This window comes from Pseudopipra pipra, chromosome 2, assembly GCF_036250125.1.
Source record: "Pseudopipra pipra isolate bDixPip1 chromosome 2, bDixPip1.hap1, whole genome shotgun sequence".
Lineage (NCBI taxonomy): Eukaryota > Metazoa > Chordata > Aves > Passeriformes > Pipridae > Pseudopipra > Pseudopipra pipra.
Window position 1 is genome coordinate 31,206,473 of NC_087550.1, and position 18,875 is coordinate 31,225,347.

The following is an 18,875-nucleotide window of genomic DNA, read 5'->3' on the forward strand; positions in this document are numbered from 1 at the left end:
TCTGGAGAAACTGCCTTAGAGGGAAGATTGAAGGAGCTGTGTCTCTTCTCCCCAGGGGGACCTCAGCATAGTGTTCCCTGTACCTAAAGGGCACCCACAAAGATGTATGGCATCTCTCTCTTCACGAGGAGCGGTGTAGATGAGACAAGGGGCCACAGGGGCAAGTTGCACCAAGAGAATTTTCTTCTCGATATAAGAAATATTTTTTCTACAGTGAGAACCATCATTCAGTGGAAGAACCCCCCCAGGGACATGGTGGAGTCCATATCACTGGGATTTTTCACTATATGACAGGACAGGGTGCTCAACAATCTCATTCAGGCTCCCTTTCCCAGCAGAGGCTCTACCAGATGATCCTTTGATGTCTCTTCAAGCCTGTGCTGTTTTATTAGACCATCCTTGATGAAGTTATTAGAATCATAGAATCATTAAGGTTGGAAAAGACCTCTAAAGTAATCGAGTCCAACCATTAACGCAGCACTGTCAAGCTTACCAGTAAACCATTTCCCCAAGTGCCACATCCGCACATATTCTGAACACTTCCAGGGTTGGTGACTCCCATTTCCCTGGGCAGCCTGTTCCAATGCCTAACCACCCTTTCAGTGAATACATTTTTCCTTATTCTTCCTGGCAGAACTTCAGGTAATTTCCTCTTTTGCTGACACTTGCCACTTGGGAGAACAGATCAACCCCCACCTGGCCACAATCTCCGTTCAGGGACTCATAGAGAAGGAGAAAGTCCCCCTTGAGCCTTCTTGTCTCTAGACTAAGCATCTCCAGCTCCCTCATCCAGACCTCATCAGATTTGTGCTCCAGCCCTTCCTCATCTCCGTTGCCCTTTTCTGAGCACAGTCCAGCACTTCAATGTCTGTCTTATCAAGAAAGGCCCAAAACTGAACATAGGATTTGAGTATGTGCACATTAAAGTTTCTCATGGCAGCAGTCCTATAGACTTAGGAGGTTGGTTGGTTTGATACTTTAGCTACCCTGTAATCAGAAGGTTTTCTCCTAATATTTAATTTTCATCTCCTGTGTTGTGACTTCAGCCAGTTTTCTGACCTTTGGTATGTACAAAGTGTAACAGATCTCTTTAAAGCAGCTTTTTGTCTACTGGGAGGTCTCCTCAATCTCTCTTCTTCTAACCACTTGGTTAGGATCAAAAGATCCAATTTTCTAATGTTTTTTGTCATCTCAGACGCTGACTCTGTCTGTTCTTACCAAGGTTAGGAATGTGAGAGGTCTCAGAGAGCCTCCTCACACATACAGCAGAACTGCCGTGCAGTCAGTGGCAATGACTCATGACTGTCACTGTCAAGGAATCTGTGCTAGGATGAGCACATCCAAAACTCAGCTTAATTAGGAATGATTCAAATCCATTGCCATAAAGAAAAAATTTCAGGACTTTAGAACCCGTTAGTAAATAAAGTAAATAAAAGCAAATAAAGCACTTCTGCATCACTCAAAAAGCTTTTAAAAGTTATTTATTTAACATCTCAGGGACCATCCTATGATTCTATGATTATTGTCCTTAACTGGAAGAAATCCATCTTCTAAGAAGTAAAGGAAATACAATCATTATCAAATTAGCCATTATGATTTTCAGAGTGATTAAAACCAAGACATATCCAGTATAAAAATAAACTTTCAAATTCTAAGATTTTTAAAACACAATTTAGGACCCAACTTGTGTTCTGTAAAAAAAGAGAATTTTCAGGCTACTGCTTCAGTAACACTTCCTTCCCATCGAATCAGGGTGGATTTTCCCAATTCTTCCAGAAGCATATATATTTAGAAATAGTATAATAATAATAATAATAATAATAATAATAATAATAATAATAATAATGAATGTCATAGGAAAAAATTAAAATTGGGTGGCCTGAGAGATGAGTGCATGTCCTTGGATTATAAACTCCTCACATAAGTGATGGTATTTTTGCCTTTTGTTGATCCTGGAACTGAGGTTCTCTATCTTTCCTTCAGAATAAATAATAAATAATGGTAATAAATACATCAGCTAGAGAGCAAGCTGTCTACTGAAGGAATAAGAAGAGATCATAGACACTGAATCCTTCTTTTTAACCCAAGTTCTGGTGTGGAAAGCAGGGAGAAGAAGAGCTTTTGCCTTCTCATTAAGAAGCCAAATTTAATTTGAGCATGTGTTGATGTCACTATTTCCATCAGGAGTATCACATGTGTGACCTGTTCTCATTTGCACCAAGACACCAACTCTACATATCCATGAGACACATTTGGGATTATTCATTTTTCTCAGGTTGAGTGAGGTTGGTTCGATCCACAGATCCATCTCTCTGAATTTAACGAATAGTCAGCAACACTGAAAGAGTAAAATTCTTCCTTTTCCTGGTACTTTTTAAATCCCCTAGAAAGCTATCCCTTAAAGCCCAAGAATATAGTAACTCTTAAGTGCTTAATTTAATTTGGCAAACAGCCAAAGGAGATCCTTTCACTGACCCATGCATTTCTTCCTGTCTCTCTGGTAGTCTATGGCTTAGTCTCTATGGCCCAGGCCAATTTGTTTTAATAATTGCTTCCTTCCATTCCCCACCAATGATGGCATTTCGCTACCACCAGGTGAACAGGAACTTGTAGAAGAAGTCATGTGATTTGAAGCGAAAACCTTTTTCAGCAATGTGGGGCTGAAAGGATACTTTATACCCTTTGGCTTCAACATCCATTTGAATGCAGTCCAGCAGATCAGAAATACTTGGCACAGCCTTCCAGGGGCCAAATTTCACCACAGATTTTTTATCCATGTCCAAACTGTTCAGGGCATCCTGACACCTGGCCGCATCCTCCTCGGTTCTGACCACACATACGATGACGCTGGACCGGCGGGATGCAACCGCTTCCGCCCTCGCGATGCGGATCATCAGCTCAATGTTCTCACTGTAGTTGGGCACACGAGCCAGAAACTGCTTCCTTGCCACAAGCTCCCCAAAGATCTGTGGGGAGTCCTCTAGCTGCTTGATTAGAGGCTCTATGTCATAGAACAATGCCTCCTTGTAGACATCCTGGATGCATTGGGTGGGCACTTGGTTACTGCGCAGGTACTCCAGGATGTATTTGAAGTAGGTGCCTGGTCTGTCAATGAAGAACCTCCCTTCAGAGTCAGTCCTGAGTTTGGGCTGGCCGGTGAACATCTCTGCCAGCTTGGATCCAGGGTGTTTCTTCAAGGTGCTCAGTGTTGTTGTGTACATCTCCCCACCAACATTTAACTCCACGATTGGTGACAACTGCAAGTATCACAAGGGGACAAAAAGCCATGTGCATTACTAGTCTGAGGCCATCAGCATGGGAGTTGGAATGATTGTGTGAAAAGTGGTATGAGCTCCCATCTCTTGGGGATCAGATGGGAGCATCCACCACATGTATTATTAAGAGCAGATGCAGGATGCTTATACAGCCCTTGCAACCAGAGCAGCAGAAACTTGAACATTTCTAAATGGCTAAGTCTTTGCTGCGTCTTGGGATGTAGGAAAGTGTTGTTTTCCCAAGGGGGAAGAGGGAAAAAAGTACCCTGCCCAGGGAAGCTGCAAGTGACTACAGGATTCAAAACTAATCTCCTAAGTCCCACACAAGCATTGTCCCTGTGGGACAATGTCCCAATGTCGCTGTCCTTACAGCGAGAGCAATATGTGAGCCCTCATCCTCCCCCATGTGCAGAGGGACAGGGATAGAACCCAAAGTTGTGCCACTTCATTCTTACCACCTAAGCTGTTCTTTTCTCTTCGAAGGAGGAACTAAAGCTACAAAGGCTAAAAACTAAAGTTACAAACACTGAAAAAAATCCAGCACGTCAGAGGTGCTGGAAAGAAGCTGTTTAGCAGAGCACCTAAAAAATGTATGATAGCTTTAGCTAGAGGAAATAAAGGAAATAATTCATGAAACTGACATGGATTTAAGAGGGAAGAACGTAAAGTTTGTGGATTTGTTTGGATTTTTTTTCTTCCTGTGCATTAACACCATTTTCTGAATTGGAGGAGGTCTGAAGGCCTGGAAAGCTGGACTTAGTGTCTAGTCTGACCTTCCTGGCAGTTCAGTGGTGAAGAATTTTAATAGCCTTCCTTTGCACTTGGTCATTTTACGTAATTCTCAGCAGATGAAAAGAAGAGGGAAGAAAGAAGGCAGCTCTTTCCCCCCCCACCGTCACTGCTGTAATGCAAGTCACAAGCCTGGCCAGGGCCACACCTGCCATTGGGAAGGCGTGAGTCAATAAACAACCCTATTTTCCAGGAGCTCACCTGCGCTTTCTTGGATCCGATCATGCAAGGATCTGCCTCAGTGCTGCTAGTCACATGCCTCAAGTGAAGTGTGTACTTAAGTGCTTAGCTGGATCCCACAGGTACAAACCCATGGGGTGACGTAAGCTCATCTCACAGCTCATACCAAGAGAAGGGGGGGCTCCTGCTGCCCTCTTCTGTTTCTGTCCTTGTACCTACCTATGTGCTTCTGTTGCTCATCTCGTGCCAGCTCTGCTTCTCTTTCATCTTAGTGAGCTGGGTTGGCTCACAGACGATTTAGCAAGTAACAGAGCTGACAAAGGGAAGGAACTAGGAACAGATAACCTGGTGCAGGGAGAAACCTTCCCTTTGAACAGCAGCAAACTCTAAGATTTAGCAGAAATTTGCTCACAGCCTAAGCAACCCAGGGAAGCAATAGAAGATTCAGGCCAAAGACCCAGCTGGAATATTGCTTTGGACTAGTTTGGTGGCTTCGTCTCAAGGGCAATCGTTTACCTGGGGGTCAATGACTAATATTATTCTGTCTGAGACTATCTTGTGATTACCATGCGCTGAAGAACACAGCCCAAAGCTGTTTCTGTAGTAAAGTCTGTCATTAGGAGATTTGCCATTAGTCCAAGTGATACTAACAGCTCTCCCCAGCAGGGATCATTTGACAGAAGGGTCTCATGCTTTTGAGCCTTTGCTCCTTTTTCAGATGGCAGGTTGGTTTTTTCATGCTGTTTGTCACTAATACAAATGGATAACATGTTCTTCATTGATACAGTAGCCCGACTAACTTTATGTTCATATATCTCAATTAATGGTTTTGGCCTGGCACCAAACTGGTTCCCAGCAGGCTGGAAGAGATGGCACCAGCTGATTTCCAGTTCTGTAACCAGTCAGCAAGGTGACTCTTAGGAAAGTCATTCCCCTATTTGTGCCCATTTTATTAATCTGTAAAACAGTTACCTCCCTGGGGAACGTTTTATAGCCTACACCTGAAAAGCTCAACACAAGAAGGTTGGGTTTTTAAAGGCAGAGAGGTCTGGAGGAGAGACTGTACAACTATAGCAGAGAAGACAAACTGGTTAGCAACAGACTGAGGGCAGAGGAGAGGAAAAAGAAATCATCTCATCAATGATTGCTGACTAGTAATATTCTGCTTGTCTGAGATTACCACTAATTCTCTTAATAGGTAGAAAAACTACTGCTCCCACCTGATGATTCTGCATGTTAACAACACAGGACAGCTTTTGCATCATTAGAGACTCCTAAAAATTGTTGAAAACCCCCCAAACCCACAGCAGGCCTTTATTTAGGGATCTGACCAATTAAAGTTCCTATTAATTGAATTCCACTTCTTGTTTAAGGAGAAGAAGAACCAATCTGGTTATTTGCTGTTGCCAGACCTTGTATACCTGTGAGGGACTTGGCCCTTCTGTAAGCAAACAAGCGCGAAGACACCAGAGTCAGACACAGCTGTTTAACTAGGATCTTCTTAGTCATACATCTGGCAAATCCTGGTGTCTTCAGGATAACAGGTGGGGGAAAAAACCACTCAAATGTAGCCCAAAGAGGGTACTTTGATCCCGGGTGAGGAGATTGTGCCCTTAAGCCTGTACCTTACTCACCGTATGCAAGCTGCCGGTGACCTGCTTCCCAAGGGGCTTGTGCTCTGATGAAATACTCATCTTCCCCAGGAGCTGAAGGCTCAGCTGTTTGGGAAAACCTGCTGCTCAGTGCTAGGGTCCTGCCCTACACGCAGGATGTCTCCCAGCTGTGCTCCAAGCCTCTTTCACTTGGTCTTTCTCTGTTGGGTCAGCTTTTCCACGCTCCCAACCCAGCTGCTGCCCTGCAGGCTTCAGTTAGCTCTGGCCACAACCCTGGTACTAGTTGCAGGTGTAGGGAGAGGGGAGGGAACAGCTTGAAAGCGGAAGTATTTGCTCATTAGTTTTCTGGCAGCCAGCAAGGTGCAGGGTGGACTTGGGCTGGCTGCCAAGCGCACACCTCCTGCAATGCTATCGGTGTGGTGACTAAGTGTCAAACAATCCATTCCAAACAAGGAGCCCCGCAATGTGTGCCTGTGTGTCTGCCTCTGCCTTGGCAACTGGTTGTCTCAAACCTGGCATTTCCCAGTAAACATTTTTGCAGCTTTGAATTTTCCCTTTGCCAGACCGGCAGAAGTGATAGTACTGGATTCACTAATGAGGTCTGCTTGGGAGCCCAGGTTTTGTGACTTGTAATAAATTTTAAAAAATCAATTGGAATCAATTGGCTTATTGGAAAAGAGGGAGAGCTGGAAGATCCACATGTTCTGGGCCTTTGATTCCTGCAAATCCTATTCTTCGGGCTGGTTAATTTAGGTGCTTCAGAAAATATCCTGACAGAGCTCACGTCCATCACATCTTTGATGCTGGAGGTCATAACCTTTCCTTCTGCAGCTACAGAACTGGATAGACAGGTGGACCCTCACCTCTCTCCTCACTCAAGCTTTTCACTAGGGAAGGCTAAAGAGCAGGAAATTAGTTTACTTTGTTCAAAAGCTCATCTGAAAGGTTTCCCCAAATCAGAATCAAGGCTGGCTAATGGCATTTGAGGCCAAACCTTCAATGCTACTACAGAGATCCTTAGCACTTCAGTGAAAGAATATTTGTTAGCTGATGTCCACAACTCTTTTCTACTGCTAGACCAACCATGGCTTGTCCTTCAGTGTGATGAACATGCTGGTCCGGTCCCCCTGCTCTTTTGCTCCTTTTTTATAACTTGGCCACTTTTTCTGGCACATTATGGGACAAAGAATGTCCTGGAAGTCTGTAAAGTATTTTGGCTAGAAGTCACTATGTATGTGAAAAATCTGACTTTTACTATTTAATCCCACCAACCAGATGACTTGCTTTAAGATGACATTTTTCAGTCCTGCTTTACAAATTACCCACTGTTGGATTTTTTCCCCCCTTTTCATGAAAGATATGATTTAAGTTACCAAGTTTGTAAAATTGTATAAATTGTGCATAGCATAATCTTATAAATCTGTAGATAACAATGAGCTGGAACATCTCTGCGCTGGTACGTACATTTACTCAGAGGGTAATGAGGCACCAGCACAAGCTGCCCAGAGAAGTTGTGGCTTGGATAGCAGGTTGGATATTAGGAGAAGGTTTTTCACCCAGAGAGTGGTGGAGCACTGGAACAGGCTCCCCAGGGAAGTGGTCATGGCACCAATCCTGTCTGAGTTCAAGAAGTGTTTGGACAATGCTCTCAGGCACATGGAGTGATTTTTTGGGTTGTTCTGTGTAGGATCACAAGTTGGACTCATTGATTCTTGTGGGTCCCTTCAAACTTAGGATATTCTATGATTCCTGAAAATTGCTGGGTTGCTCTGGTGACCTGTGGCCAGCCTGCACAATTTGTGAAAATTTTACTGTAAAGCAAAACCATCAGCAGTTTGATTTAGATCTGCTCAGGAATTGCAGCTGGGCTGGTGACTGCAGTTCAGGAGCCACTCCTAAATCAAACACCAGGTGCTGTACAAACACCGTAGACATTCCTACCTGAGGCCTTCCAGACATTTATCAGCTCCACCCACCTTTTCAGAATGCATGGTTGATGGCTTGTATCTGAGATCTGAGCTGGCTTTGGACAGGCCCTAGGACACCATCAGAAGCCAAGGAAGCAAAATGTCTGCTGGCCAACTAAGTGTGTGCTCCATCTCCAATGAATGAATGGGGGGAGGCACCCCTGGGATACAGATTTAACCATTCATATTGCCATTTGTTAAAACGACCCAACAAGACCATCAGTGCCCACATTCCCAAGAAACTAAATTATTCTCCTTATACCCATATTAATTGACTTCTTTCCCAATTATTCTCCTTATACCCATATTAATTGACTTCTTTCCCATGTTTATATCATGTTCAGCTTAGCTCCCAGGGCATTTCCCAATGTTCACACTCTTTCAGAAATGCCTTATTCTCTTTGGGGAAATTTTCTCTGTTATTTTCTGTGCAATTAGATCTTCACTAAAATAAAAGCAAGGGATGGAGTTCCTGCTTTTCTCATTCTTTACAGTGCTGTGGACTTTCAATTGCTGCTCAGCAATCAGAGCCCCACTAAAGGGGTTAACATGAACATGAACAGGTGATCAAGGCATGGAGCTGCTTCCAGGAGATCAGAGGAAACAGGGTACCATCTGCAGAACATCTGTTAATTTTAGGTGGAGACTTTTAGAGCTGATGAGTCTCTCATTTCAGTATGAAGGATGTTATTTCACTCGTGATATGGCAGATTCAGAGAGCATGTTAGCAACACGCAACACAGCTGGAGCCTGCAGCACAGGGCATGGTCACAATCATCCTCTCACCACAGATCCTCAGAGATCTCCATTTTTTTAATCAAAAGTGGAAGGTTGCTGGAGGACCAGTGTTTGTTCAGCCAAAACAGTGCTATTTCAAGACTTGAATTTGTTTTAAAATGTCCTGAACAGGCAAGGGAACACCTCCCTCTAGTGCCCAGCTCGGTAGAACTCCCCAAGGGTGGTGTCTGGGAGAGAAGGAGTCACCTGGAGGTGGGACCCAGTCTGTACTGAAGGCTCCAACTTGCCTGTGAAGAGCTTGCAGATCCTGCCCACCCACCCAGCGAGGGCTTTGCCCCTGGTCTCACCACAGCTCACAGGGACTGAAGGCGAGCAAAGCCCTGCCTTCCTACTTACCCCAGCTCCTCCTCTGCTCCTGGCTCCAGAGTGTGTCATGGACAAACAGGGAGAAGGCAGAATTGCACCCTGGGTTTTGCTGGGGCCAATGAGGATTGTGACAGATTGTCTACAGGACTGTGTGTAGCGAAGATGGTGCTGGGTATGAGGAGCTGGGTGAGTATAGGCCATGGGATGGGATGTGCAGTCACTGATTGTACTGGGGAGATGAGAAGTTGGGGATCCAGGAGAGAAAAGGATGTTAGGGAAGGGAAGGAAGGATGCTGGGGAGCAGGTTGGGATCCCAGCACAGAGCACAGGGTGGTGGCAGGATTACACCAAGGTTTTACAAGGCTCGAGAAACAGAGGGCTGGGGGAACATCCATCCCAAGGCAAATACAAGTCCCACTCTCTGACAGAGAAACCCAGCTCACCTCCCCGCACTGAACCCTGGCCTAGGTGGCCAAGGTCCTGTCACCCTCATGGGCTGGGGGACAGGAGCTATACAGAAGTGACAGCTGGTAGGAAACACAGGACACATGTGCACAAGGCTTTACATTTCATTTACGTTATCAAAGAGACCAGTTGCGGGGGGCAGGATTAGGCACACACAGAAAAAGGCATCTCTTCAAAGTTACAGCTGCCTTCCACAAAGCAACAACACAAAACACTCATTTCCGCTCTGCAGAAATCCCCCTGGGACAGGAGTGAAATGAAGCAGCAGGCTTGCTGGCAGGATCAGCCACAGGACGAGTCGGATGGTACGGGCAGTGCTCGGCGGGTAGATGGCCAAGCTCTGCACTGCTCACAAAGGGCGTTCCTCAGTGGGACCTGGCGCAGGAGAAAAAGTGCCACTGGGCTGCAGACAACAGATCACCCTGTGGGGATAATGCACATGGTTTGGTCATGATGTCCTCATTCCTGGCTGTGTTTCCTCCTAAGCAAGGGTTAACACTGTAAAGTCCTGTTAATGTCCTCTGTTGTTGCTGTCACCTTTCTACACTCTCCATTTCACTACAAGGATCTTGGCCATAGCCCTGTCTGATGGAGCACAAGGATGTCTACCCAAGGGGTCTCAGGGATGAAAGTCCCACCAGCATGGAGAATGGGTTTGCTATTTCAGCTGGGACAAGATTGAAGTGTCTAAGCTGTTTGCAGGTGATGTATCAAAGTTAGATATTTGGAGACATGAAAGTGCCAAATTCCTCCCAAAAAATGACTCTGTTACATTTTCAATTAGAGAAAAAAGAGAAACAGATGGAGCAACAGTGCCTGGCAGCTCCTGCAGTCCAGAGTTCAGGGCCCAACAATCACACATCACTTTTGTCCCTGGGACCTTTTGTGTTTGCCCAGAAGCAGCAAGATATTGCCTATGCTGTAAACTGGGGAGTCTTGGGAACAATGTGGAGCTCACAGAGTGGCCTTTGTTCAGTGGCGCATTTTGCATTAGTGAGCAGTTGAGAAAGACAAATACAGGAGAATGTATCTGTTGAGCAGTGAAATGCAGACTCAGATGTCCTGGGATTTGGGGATGTGATGCAAACATTAAAAAAATTTGGGGATGTGATGCAAACATTGAAAAAGGGGCATAAGGAAGAGTATGTTACCCCTCAGCCAGCTCCTCCTCGGCACTCTGTGTCCCCAAGCTCTTACCTCGGAGGCAGGGAGTGCAGGCTCAAGAGCTGGACTGATCTTCACTGAGGTTGATCTCCTCCAGGATCTGGCTGTACCTCCGGGTGAGGGCTTTGGTGTTTTTGGTGAGGTCTGTCAGAACTTGCTGCAAGCCGTTGACATGATGGGAGAGGCGCTCCTCCAGATTGCTGTCTGCACCCTCATCTAAAGCTTTTTCAGCGTCAGTGCCAGTCGGGCTCTGGTCGTTGACAGAGGCCAGGCCTTTCTCCACCATGGGCTTGATGGACTTGAGCAGCTGGTAGCGCTCATAGAGGTCTGTGTGGCTGCCTGCGGCCGGGGCCGCCCCCTCCTCTTGCGGGAAGACCCCTCGGAGCAAGCTGGGGAACATCACCTCCTGCTCCATCTTCTGGGTGGCTGAGAAGTACTGCTCCATGGCCTCTCTCCCACAGCTCCGGCAGCGCTGCTCTGGGCTCTTCTCCCCGTCCTGCTCCCCGTCCCCGATGGGGGCTTTTTATGCAGTGCCGAGGCACGTCCCTGAGGCACATCCCTCCTCTGCTGTCCAATGCTGTCCTCCCCTGCCAGCCCCATCCAGGCTGGATGGCTGCAGGGCCAGGCTTGGCTCCACCCCAGCTGGGGCTTGGCTACACTGTGTCCCTGTGCAATCGCTCCTGACCCAGCCTCCCTGTGGCCTTCACCCAAGCTGGCCAGGGGGCCCACTGCATCCCCATGGTGTGACCAGGACAGTGAGAAGAGGAGGTGCCTGGGGTCTCTCATGTACTGTCTCATCCTGTCCTGTAACCACCATCCTTACCACTCCTGGAGGCCTGGGACAGTGAGTCCAGCACCTTCCCCCAATGCAGGCAGGCTTTAGGCAAAGCTGCCTTGATTTGGGCAGTTCTGAGGAGGGGGGAAGGAGAAAAAGTGATGGGTTTATCCAGAGAGGGGGAGTCCCTTATATACCCTGCCTGGCAACCCGACTTCTTCAGGGCTGGTCTGGGGGTCTCACCCAGCCCAACCATGGCAACTGGCCTTGAGAACAACCCCTGCTAAAAGAGGAAGGTGACAATGAACAGGTGATACTTGTCTGAAGGGTATTTTCCCCAAACTGGTTATTTAAGGAGTAATATGACCATTAGGATTAAATGGTGACCAGAGAATGAAAAAAAAGACTTTTAAAATTGAGAGGATGTCAGCCAGAGGAGAAGCATGAAAGTTCCAAGTGTGAGGGAAGGTCCTTGGACAAGACTCAAAGCCTGTTGAACCCAGTCCAAAGCAGCTGTGCTGGTATCCCAGACTCCAAGCAGGCCTGGCAGAGCATCCTCCCTGTTGGGTGCTGTGAGCAGCCTGCAGCCAGCTCCTGAGCAGGGACAGAGCCAGAGTCAGCACTGAAGAGGCTGGAAGATACATCTGGAGCTGATCTGCTCCAAACACTACTAAAGCAGGGTCAGCGACTGGAGAGGTTGAAAATCAGATATCTCTGAGGATGGAGACTCTGCCATCTCTCTGGGCAGCCTGTGACGATGTTTACTATCTTCAGTTTTAGGAACAAAAAGAAGTTTTTCTCACATTTAGATGGGATGTCCTGTTTGTCATGTTTAGATGGGATGTTTCAGTTTGTGCCCTTCGCCATCCTGTCACTGGACACCACTGGGAACAATCTGGCTCCATCTTCTCTGGCTGCATCTTCTCCACCTTCATCATAAACACTGATGGGATCCCCCTGAGCTTTCTCTTATCCAGTCTGAACACTCCTAGCTGTCTTAGCCTTTCATCATGTGGAATATGGCCCAACTCCTCTATCGCTTTTACAGCCATTCACTGGACCTGCTCCAGTACATCCGTGTCTCTCTTGTACTGGAGAGCCCAGAACTGGACACAGCACTTCCAGGTGAGGCCTCACCAGAGCTGAGCAGAAGGGAAGGATCCCCTCCCTCCACTGTCTTTGCCCTGAGGACACCTTGCTGGCTCACAGCCAACTCGGCTGACAGCAGAGCCAGACCTGGGGGGTCCAAGCATGGATTTGTGAGGTTCTTTCCTCCAGCATCTCCCTGAGCAGGCAATAGGCAGCAGCAGGAGGTACAGCCGAGACCAGAGCACCCCAAATTGAAAGGCAGGGGTGTGCAGATGGGAAACCTGCCCTGCAGGAGGGGTGGGGATGCTGGCAGCCCCCCATCCTTGGGGGTGGGTGGTTGTGTGATTAGGACTTCTTGGGCCTGGTTAGAGAAGGGAACTTGGGGTTTCTCATTCTTTTGACATTTTGGGTCAAAGCTGTACTTTCTCTCTTGTCTTCCTGACACTGAGCCTCTGTACCCAGGTCACTGCTCTCTGCTGGCTTTGATGCCCCTAAACAGATTTAAAGGAAGTGCTGCCATCCTGATTTGCTTCAACGATATGAACAGAAAACATATTTCCCCGTGGTGGATGGCGACAGTGCGGGTGCCCCGGGAGCCTGCCCAGGGCAGAGCAGAGCCAGCACCCCCTGCCAGGCCAGAGACGGCCTGATCTGTCCCGTCTGCCAACGTCCCGCTGGGACCAGCGCTGGGTTTTTCCAGGACAAAGACCTTTCCTGTGGCTATCTAACATCTCTTATCAACTGTGGCCAGCAGGGGTGTTCAGCAGCAGCAGGGCATCCTGAGGGCTTGACGCATCCCTGGGGCAGTGTGACGCAATGCCCTGCAATCGGAGCAGGCAGAAGGTTCCTGTGACACACCGGGGTCAGGGCCAGCTGGACAGACAGCGGCTCTTAGAGACAGACTCACAAGTCCTGGGGGGTTGCAAGTGGCACAGAAGACGTCAGCAAGCCCTTCCAGCTGTGCCAGGGCACAGACCTTTTCTGGGAACATCTTGCGTCTGTCATTGGTCGTGTTCAACAGTGATGGGGAGTGCTTCATCCTATTCCTGGTATGACACTTCACTGGAGCACCACGAACCTCTCCAGCTGCTGAGCATGCTGCCCGAGCCCAAAGCCACTGCTGGAGGTGACTGCAGGCCTTCCTTGCTGTGGCACTGTCGTGGCTTAACCCCAGCCAGGCACCAGAACCACCAAGAGCTGCTCACTCACCCCACTATGAGTGGGATGAGGGTGAAAGTGAGAAAACACATGGGTTGACATAAAGGCAGTTTAATAGGGAAAGCAAAAGCCATCCTGCAAACACAGCAAAACAAGAAAGTCATTCACCACTTCCCATGGGCAGGCAGGGATTTAGCCATCTCCAGGACAGCAGAGCTCCATCGCAGGTAAGAGTGACCTGTAAAGACAAACACAATCACTCCAAAAATCCCCCCTTTCTTTCTTCATCCTCCCACTTTACATGCTGAGCATAATGTCATATGGTATGGCATATCCATTGGGTCAGCTGGGATCACCACACAACTGTCCCTGTTGTGTCTTCTCCCTGATGCCCATGCTCCTCCAGCCTCCTCATCAGCATGGCAGTACAAAATACAGAAAAGGCCTGGGCGCTGTGCAAGCAATGTCAGCAATAACAACTGTGTATTAACAACTGTGTGTTCAGCACAAATCCAAAACATAGTGCCATACCAACTACAGTGAAGAAAATTAACTCTACCCCAGCAAAACCAGCACAGCTGGCGCCTTGTTCTCCAGGAGACACAGATCCCCACTCTTGAGCTCCAGACAGGTAGACCACCAGAGGGACATAGCATGCTTTGTTGTCCTCACCTCACTGAGAACCAATGTCCATCCATTCCTTATGGTGCAACATCTGGCTCTGCAATCAGCCTGGGGGCAGAGGAGCTCCAAAGGCAGTGCTCCATCATGCCCCACCTGGAGGTGGCATTGCAATGGGGATGACCTAGGTCTCTCCCAGTATCCCCCTCATGCTCCGTTTTCTCTCGATAAGACAAGGCTACAACTTTGCCCAGGCTGAAGAGGGACACGGTGGGGCAGATCTGCTCTGAAATCCTGATGCTGGCTGGAGGGATTTGTGTTTGGTCCCTTTTGAGGAACTTGGCAAGTGGCACCTGCTTCTGTAGAAAAGCAGGACTTCGGGTTGGTAGTGCAATTAGCTACTTGGGTGTCTGGGGCCACAGGCCTGGGGTTTGGGCAAGACTCCCTGCAACCCGCCATCCTCCTGGGGAGCTGATCCCAAGGCACAGCTCAGGAGGGGGAGATGTCACCACGTCTGGCATTGCACCAGACGATCTGTGAAGATCCCATTCAACCCAAACCATCCCATGACTTTGTGATTCTTTGTCCCTTCAAATTCCCCATCATTGCCCGGGAAAGTCCCCTCCCCACAGAGCCAGTGTCTCCCTGCCCCATGCTGGGGCACTCCATGAGAGCCCCAGCCAGTTGAAAGCACCACACAGACAAATGGCTTCACAGGGCTTCTTTTATTAGCAAAGATAGGGGGAAATACCCTTGGAGTCCAGGTACCAGCTGGAAAAGGGCTCGGCAGTTGCAAGGGACTGTGGGAGGTTGGGGCCATCGCACAACACCTCCACCTTCGTCCTGCTCTTTGAAAATAAAGAGGAGGGCACGAGTCTGCAGCTCTTCCAATGGAGTTGCCAGCACAGCCAGATGCTTCTTCCTATGAGGATAAGGCAGCATCTGGTTCTCCGGTGTCAATGCCAGCCCTGGGAGATCAGCTGCCACGGTGCGAGGAGGGCGAGTGGGGAGGAGCCTGCGATGTTCAGCGATGGGACGTCTTCTGCTTTCTGACACCAGCACCCGTCCTGCAACGGCAGCGGTCCTTAACTCCAAGGGTCATCCCCGGCAGACATATAGTCCACCAACCCTGGGTCCATAGACCCTGAACCCCTGGAGCCTCTGCCTGGAGGGATGGGATGTGCCCACTTCTGCAGCATGGAGATGGGTACCTGCCCCCATTTGAGGGGACAGCCCCCGTTTCAAGGCCCTTCCCAGGAGCTTCCCACCCCTTTGCAGTGTTGGGGACCTCTCCAGGGACACCACCCCTTGCCTTGCTGCCCCTGAGCTCTGTGGCCCCTCAGCTCTTACCTGGTGGCCAGGACAGGATCACCAGCTGGGCTGCCCCTCGCTGAGGTTGATCTGCTCCAGGATCTGGCTGTACCTCCGGGTGAGGGCGTTGGTGTCCCTGGTGAGGTGGGTGAGGACCTGCTGCAAGCCCGTCAGGTGGTGGGACAGGCGCTCCTCCAGCTGGGCATCCACAGCCTCGTTGCCGTCCGAGGATGCGTCCGTGTCGCTGTCGGCACCGGTGGGGCTCTGGTCGTTGACGGAGGCCAGGCCTTTCTCCACCATGGGCTTGATGGACTTGAGCAGCTGGTAGCGCTCATAGAGGTCTGTGTGGCTGCCTGCGGCCGGGGCCGCCCCCTCCTCTTGCGGGAAGACCCCTCGGAGCAAGCTGGGGAACATCACCTCCTGCTCCATCTTCTGGGTGGCTGAGAAGTACTGCTCCATGGCCTCTCTCCCACAGCTCTGGCAGCGCTGCTCTGGGCTCTTCTCAGGGTGCCTGCTGCTCCCCGTCCCCGATGGGGGCTTTTTATGCAGTGCCGAGGCACATCCCTCCTCTGCTGTCCCCTCCTGCCTTGGCTGGGCTGCATGGCCGTGGGACTGGGCTTGGCTGCAGCCCAGCTGGAGCTCGGCCACACAGGGGCCCAGGCTCTGTGCAATCTCTCCTGGCCCAGCCTCCCCGTGGCCTTCACCCGCGCTGGCCGGAGGTCCTGCTGCATCCCCATGCCAGGAGCAGGGGAGCGGCAAGGAGCGAAGGTGCCTGGGGTCTTTCCCTCTGTCCCACTCCTACCCCTCTACATGTTCAGTTGTGGGGCCCTGTGAGAGTGGGTCCAGCTCCTGCCCCCCGGGGCTGACAGTCTGCAAACAGCTGTGGTGCCAGGGGGTCCTCACCTCCTCCTCTTCTTGCTGCCATGCGCTTGGGACGTGAACGCTCCGGGGACATTGAGCAACCCCTGTCCGTTCCTGCCAGCCTGGACACGCCAGGAGACACTTATGTAACACCTCACTGGGGGTGCAGGGGTACACTGCTGCATGGAATCCTATGTGGGGTCATGGGGACATGCAATGGGGACAGAGATGGGACCAAACGCCGCAACGGAGAACTCCTGCAGTCATGGAACGGAGCCATCACTGCCCACAGCGGAGCACAGACGGTGCCACCACTGCCCCTGTTATCCCCATCCTGGATCAGAGGCCATGGCTGGTCAGTGGCCAGAACTGCCTATCTCTGTGTATCTTGCAGGATGTGGCAAGTGGAGGGAATTGTTCTATTTTGGGAAAGGCCGGGGGGTCCTTTACCCCTTTTGCAATCCTCGGTGGTGGCAGCTCTCCAACTGACCCCTCATATCCCAGCCAGGTGCCCATTCTGCCACCTGCCCTCTCCCCCTCAGACCTGAACCCACTGCTCCTCTTGTCCCTTTCTGGGTGCCCCTGGCATCTCTGGCTGTCCTGCTGTGGAGCCCAGTGTGGCACTGACAGGTGCATACACTGCCAGTCCCATGCTCTCGGGATGTCTGGCCACCACGGAGTTTCCTGGAGGTGAAGGGACATCACAGTGTCCCCCCAGCGTGAGGAGAGCATGAGGAGGCTACCTCTGCCCTGGGGTTGGAGCTTCACCGTGGATGTCATGTTTTAACCCCAGTCAGCAACTCGGCCCCACGCAGCCACTTGCTCACCCCCCACCAGTGGGATCAGGGAAAGAATTGGAAGGGTAAAAATGAGAAAACTCATGGGTTGACATAAAGACAGTTTAATAGGGGAAGTAAAAGCTGTGCACACAAACAAAGCAAAACAAGGAATTAATTCACCGCTTCTCATGGGCAGGCAGGTGTTCAGCCACCTCCAGGATAGCAGGGCTCTATCACATGTAATGGTGACCTGGGAAGGCAAAAGCCATCACTCCAATTGTCTCCCTTTTCCTTCTTCTTTCCCACCTCCATGTGCTGAGCATGATGCTATATGGTCTGGGATATCCCTTGGGTCAACCCTCTCACTGGTGTGTGGGGGGGAAGAGCAGAAAAATCTTGGCTCGCTCTGTGTGAGCCCTGAGCAGCCATAAGGAAAACATCCCTGTGTTACCAACACCGTTTGCAACACAAATCCAAAACACAGCCCTGTATCAGCTACTCTGAAAAAAACTAACTCTACCTCAGCCAAAATCAGCATATTCTCCCCCCTTATTCCTTACCATTTATGTCATGCTCAGCTCTCAACCTATCCAATACATTCTTGTTTACCACCACCCCCTTCCCATCCCTTGATTCAATATGCATGTTACAGGTAAATAAACCAAATCAAAATATAGCAGCAAAATTTATTATAAGATTTATATAAAGTGCAGATAAGCAAATCAGCACGCTGGGTTGCCTGGAGAGACCCCTGCTCTCCACCGGCCCACAAGCTCAATATTGACAAACAGTAAATTTTATACTTTTTCAACTCCCCTCCCATAGTCACTTGTTAGCTCTTGATTGGGCTTGAGTTCGCGGGCTTCATTCTGGTTGGTTCTGTTGCAGGCCCGTTCCAAGTGCCAGGTACTTTTCCATCAGCAGTTTTAATTAGCTCAAATGTCATTGGACTTAGGTATGGGAATGGTTTGCAGATGTTCTCTTTGGCTCTTCTTTATCATCTTTGTCCTTGACCCTCTGATCCTTGTTCTTTTCTTCCTTTTCTAATGAGTACACTTAAACAATATTTTTAGAAAAACAGAATATAGTACACGTGCTCAGTAAAGCAAAATACTTTATCTTTGCCAACTGCCAGTTGCAGGATAGTCAACTAATAATAGTAACACAGCAGTTAACTATTCCGCAGCTTACAACTCCCCAGTCCCAACAAAGCATTAGTTATAATATATGAAAAATAAAATATATATATTTTGACGAGTAAATTTTACCATTGCTTATTCATTACATGCAGATACCATTCCCTTAGTCTACGGACCACGTCTGTGAAAGCTGTGTAAAATGCCCATAAATGTCCACAAAACATCCACTGAGTTCATTTAGTCTGTGACTTTGGGCTCCATCCATTACAGTGGCCAGTCAGGAAAGGAAAGGTGGTGTGTTCAGAGGAGCTGTTGGGCACTGTGCTGGTTCAGAGGTAAACCTGCAGGGGAAATGAACTCAGCTCAAAAGAGAGATTATAAATCAGAATAACAATTTAATAAATAATACAGTAAGTACAATCATACAAACAATTGGTTTTAACCCACAAACCCCAAATGTTTAACCCAGCACCCTGGGGTATGAACAGAGTGGTGTTCTTTGGGCCCCCTGAGCTCAAAGTAAAAGGAGAGGGGAAAACCTGTTGGTGAGAGTGCTGTTGCAGTCTGGTCAAGAGTGGTGATTGC

The 18,875-nt window shown here is 49.0% G+C and overlaps 3 protein-coding genes across 4 annotated transcripts; all 3 read right to left on the minus strand.

Annotated features, from left to right (window-relative positions):
* Positions 1 to 1,463: 1,463 nt before the first annotated feature.
* On the minus strand, positions 1,464 to 6,404 carry KCTD14 (potassium channel tetramerization domain containing 14). The gene is made up of 2 exons (XM_064644864.1): positions 5,879 to 6,404; positions 1,464 to 3,257 (listed from the first exon to the last, which is right to left on the minus strand). Exons 1-2 carry the CDS (start codon positions 5,936 to 5,938, stop codon positions 2,586 to 2,588), a joined length of 732 nt encoding a protein of 243 aa, XP_064500934.1. The 5' UTR covers positions 5,939 to 6,404; the 3' UTR covers positions 1,464 to 2,585.
* Positions 6,405 to 9,481: 3,077 nt separating this feature from the next.
* LOC135409405 (mid1-interacting protein 1-B-like) lies at positions 9,482 to 11,071 on the minus strand. 2 transcript variants are annotated; one of them, XM_064644870.1, is made up of 2 exons: positions 10,591 to 11,071; positions 9,482 to 9,768 (listed from the first exon to the last, which is right to left on the minus strand). In XM_064644870.1, exon 1 carries the CDS (start codon positions 11,000 to 11,002, stop codon positions 10,613 to 10,615), a length of 390 nt encoding a protein of 129 aa, XP_064500940.1. In that variant the 5' UTR covers positions 11,003 to 11,071; the 3' UTR covers positions 9,482 to 9,768; positions 10,591 to 10,612. The 2 variants fall into 2 exon arrangements, with proteins under 2 accessions (XP_064500940.1, XP_064500939.1); XM_064644869.1 differs by having other exon boundaries at positions 9,482 to 9,815.
* Positions 11,072 to 14,906: 3,835 nt separating this feature from the next.
* On the minus strand, positions 14,907 to 16,048 carry LOC135409406 (mid1-interacting protein 1-B-like). The gene is made up of 2 exons (XM_064644871.1): positions 15,551 to 16,048; positions 14,907 to 15,267 (listed from the first exon to the last, which is right to left on the minus strand). Exon 1 carries the CDS (start codon positions 15,968 to 15,970, stop codon positions 15,569 to 15,571), a length of 402 nt encoding a protein of 133 aa, XP_064500941.1. The 5' UTR covers positions 15,971 to 16,048; the 3' UTR covers positions 14,907 to 15,267; positions 15,551 to 15,568.
* Between the last annotated feature and the right edge of the window lie 2,827 nt (positions 16,049 to 18,875).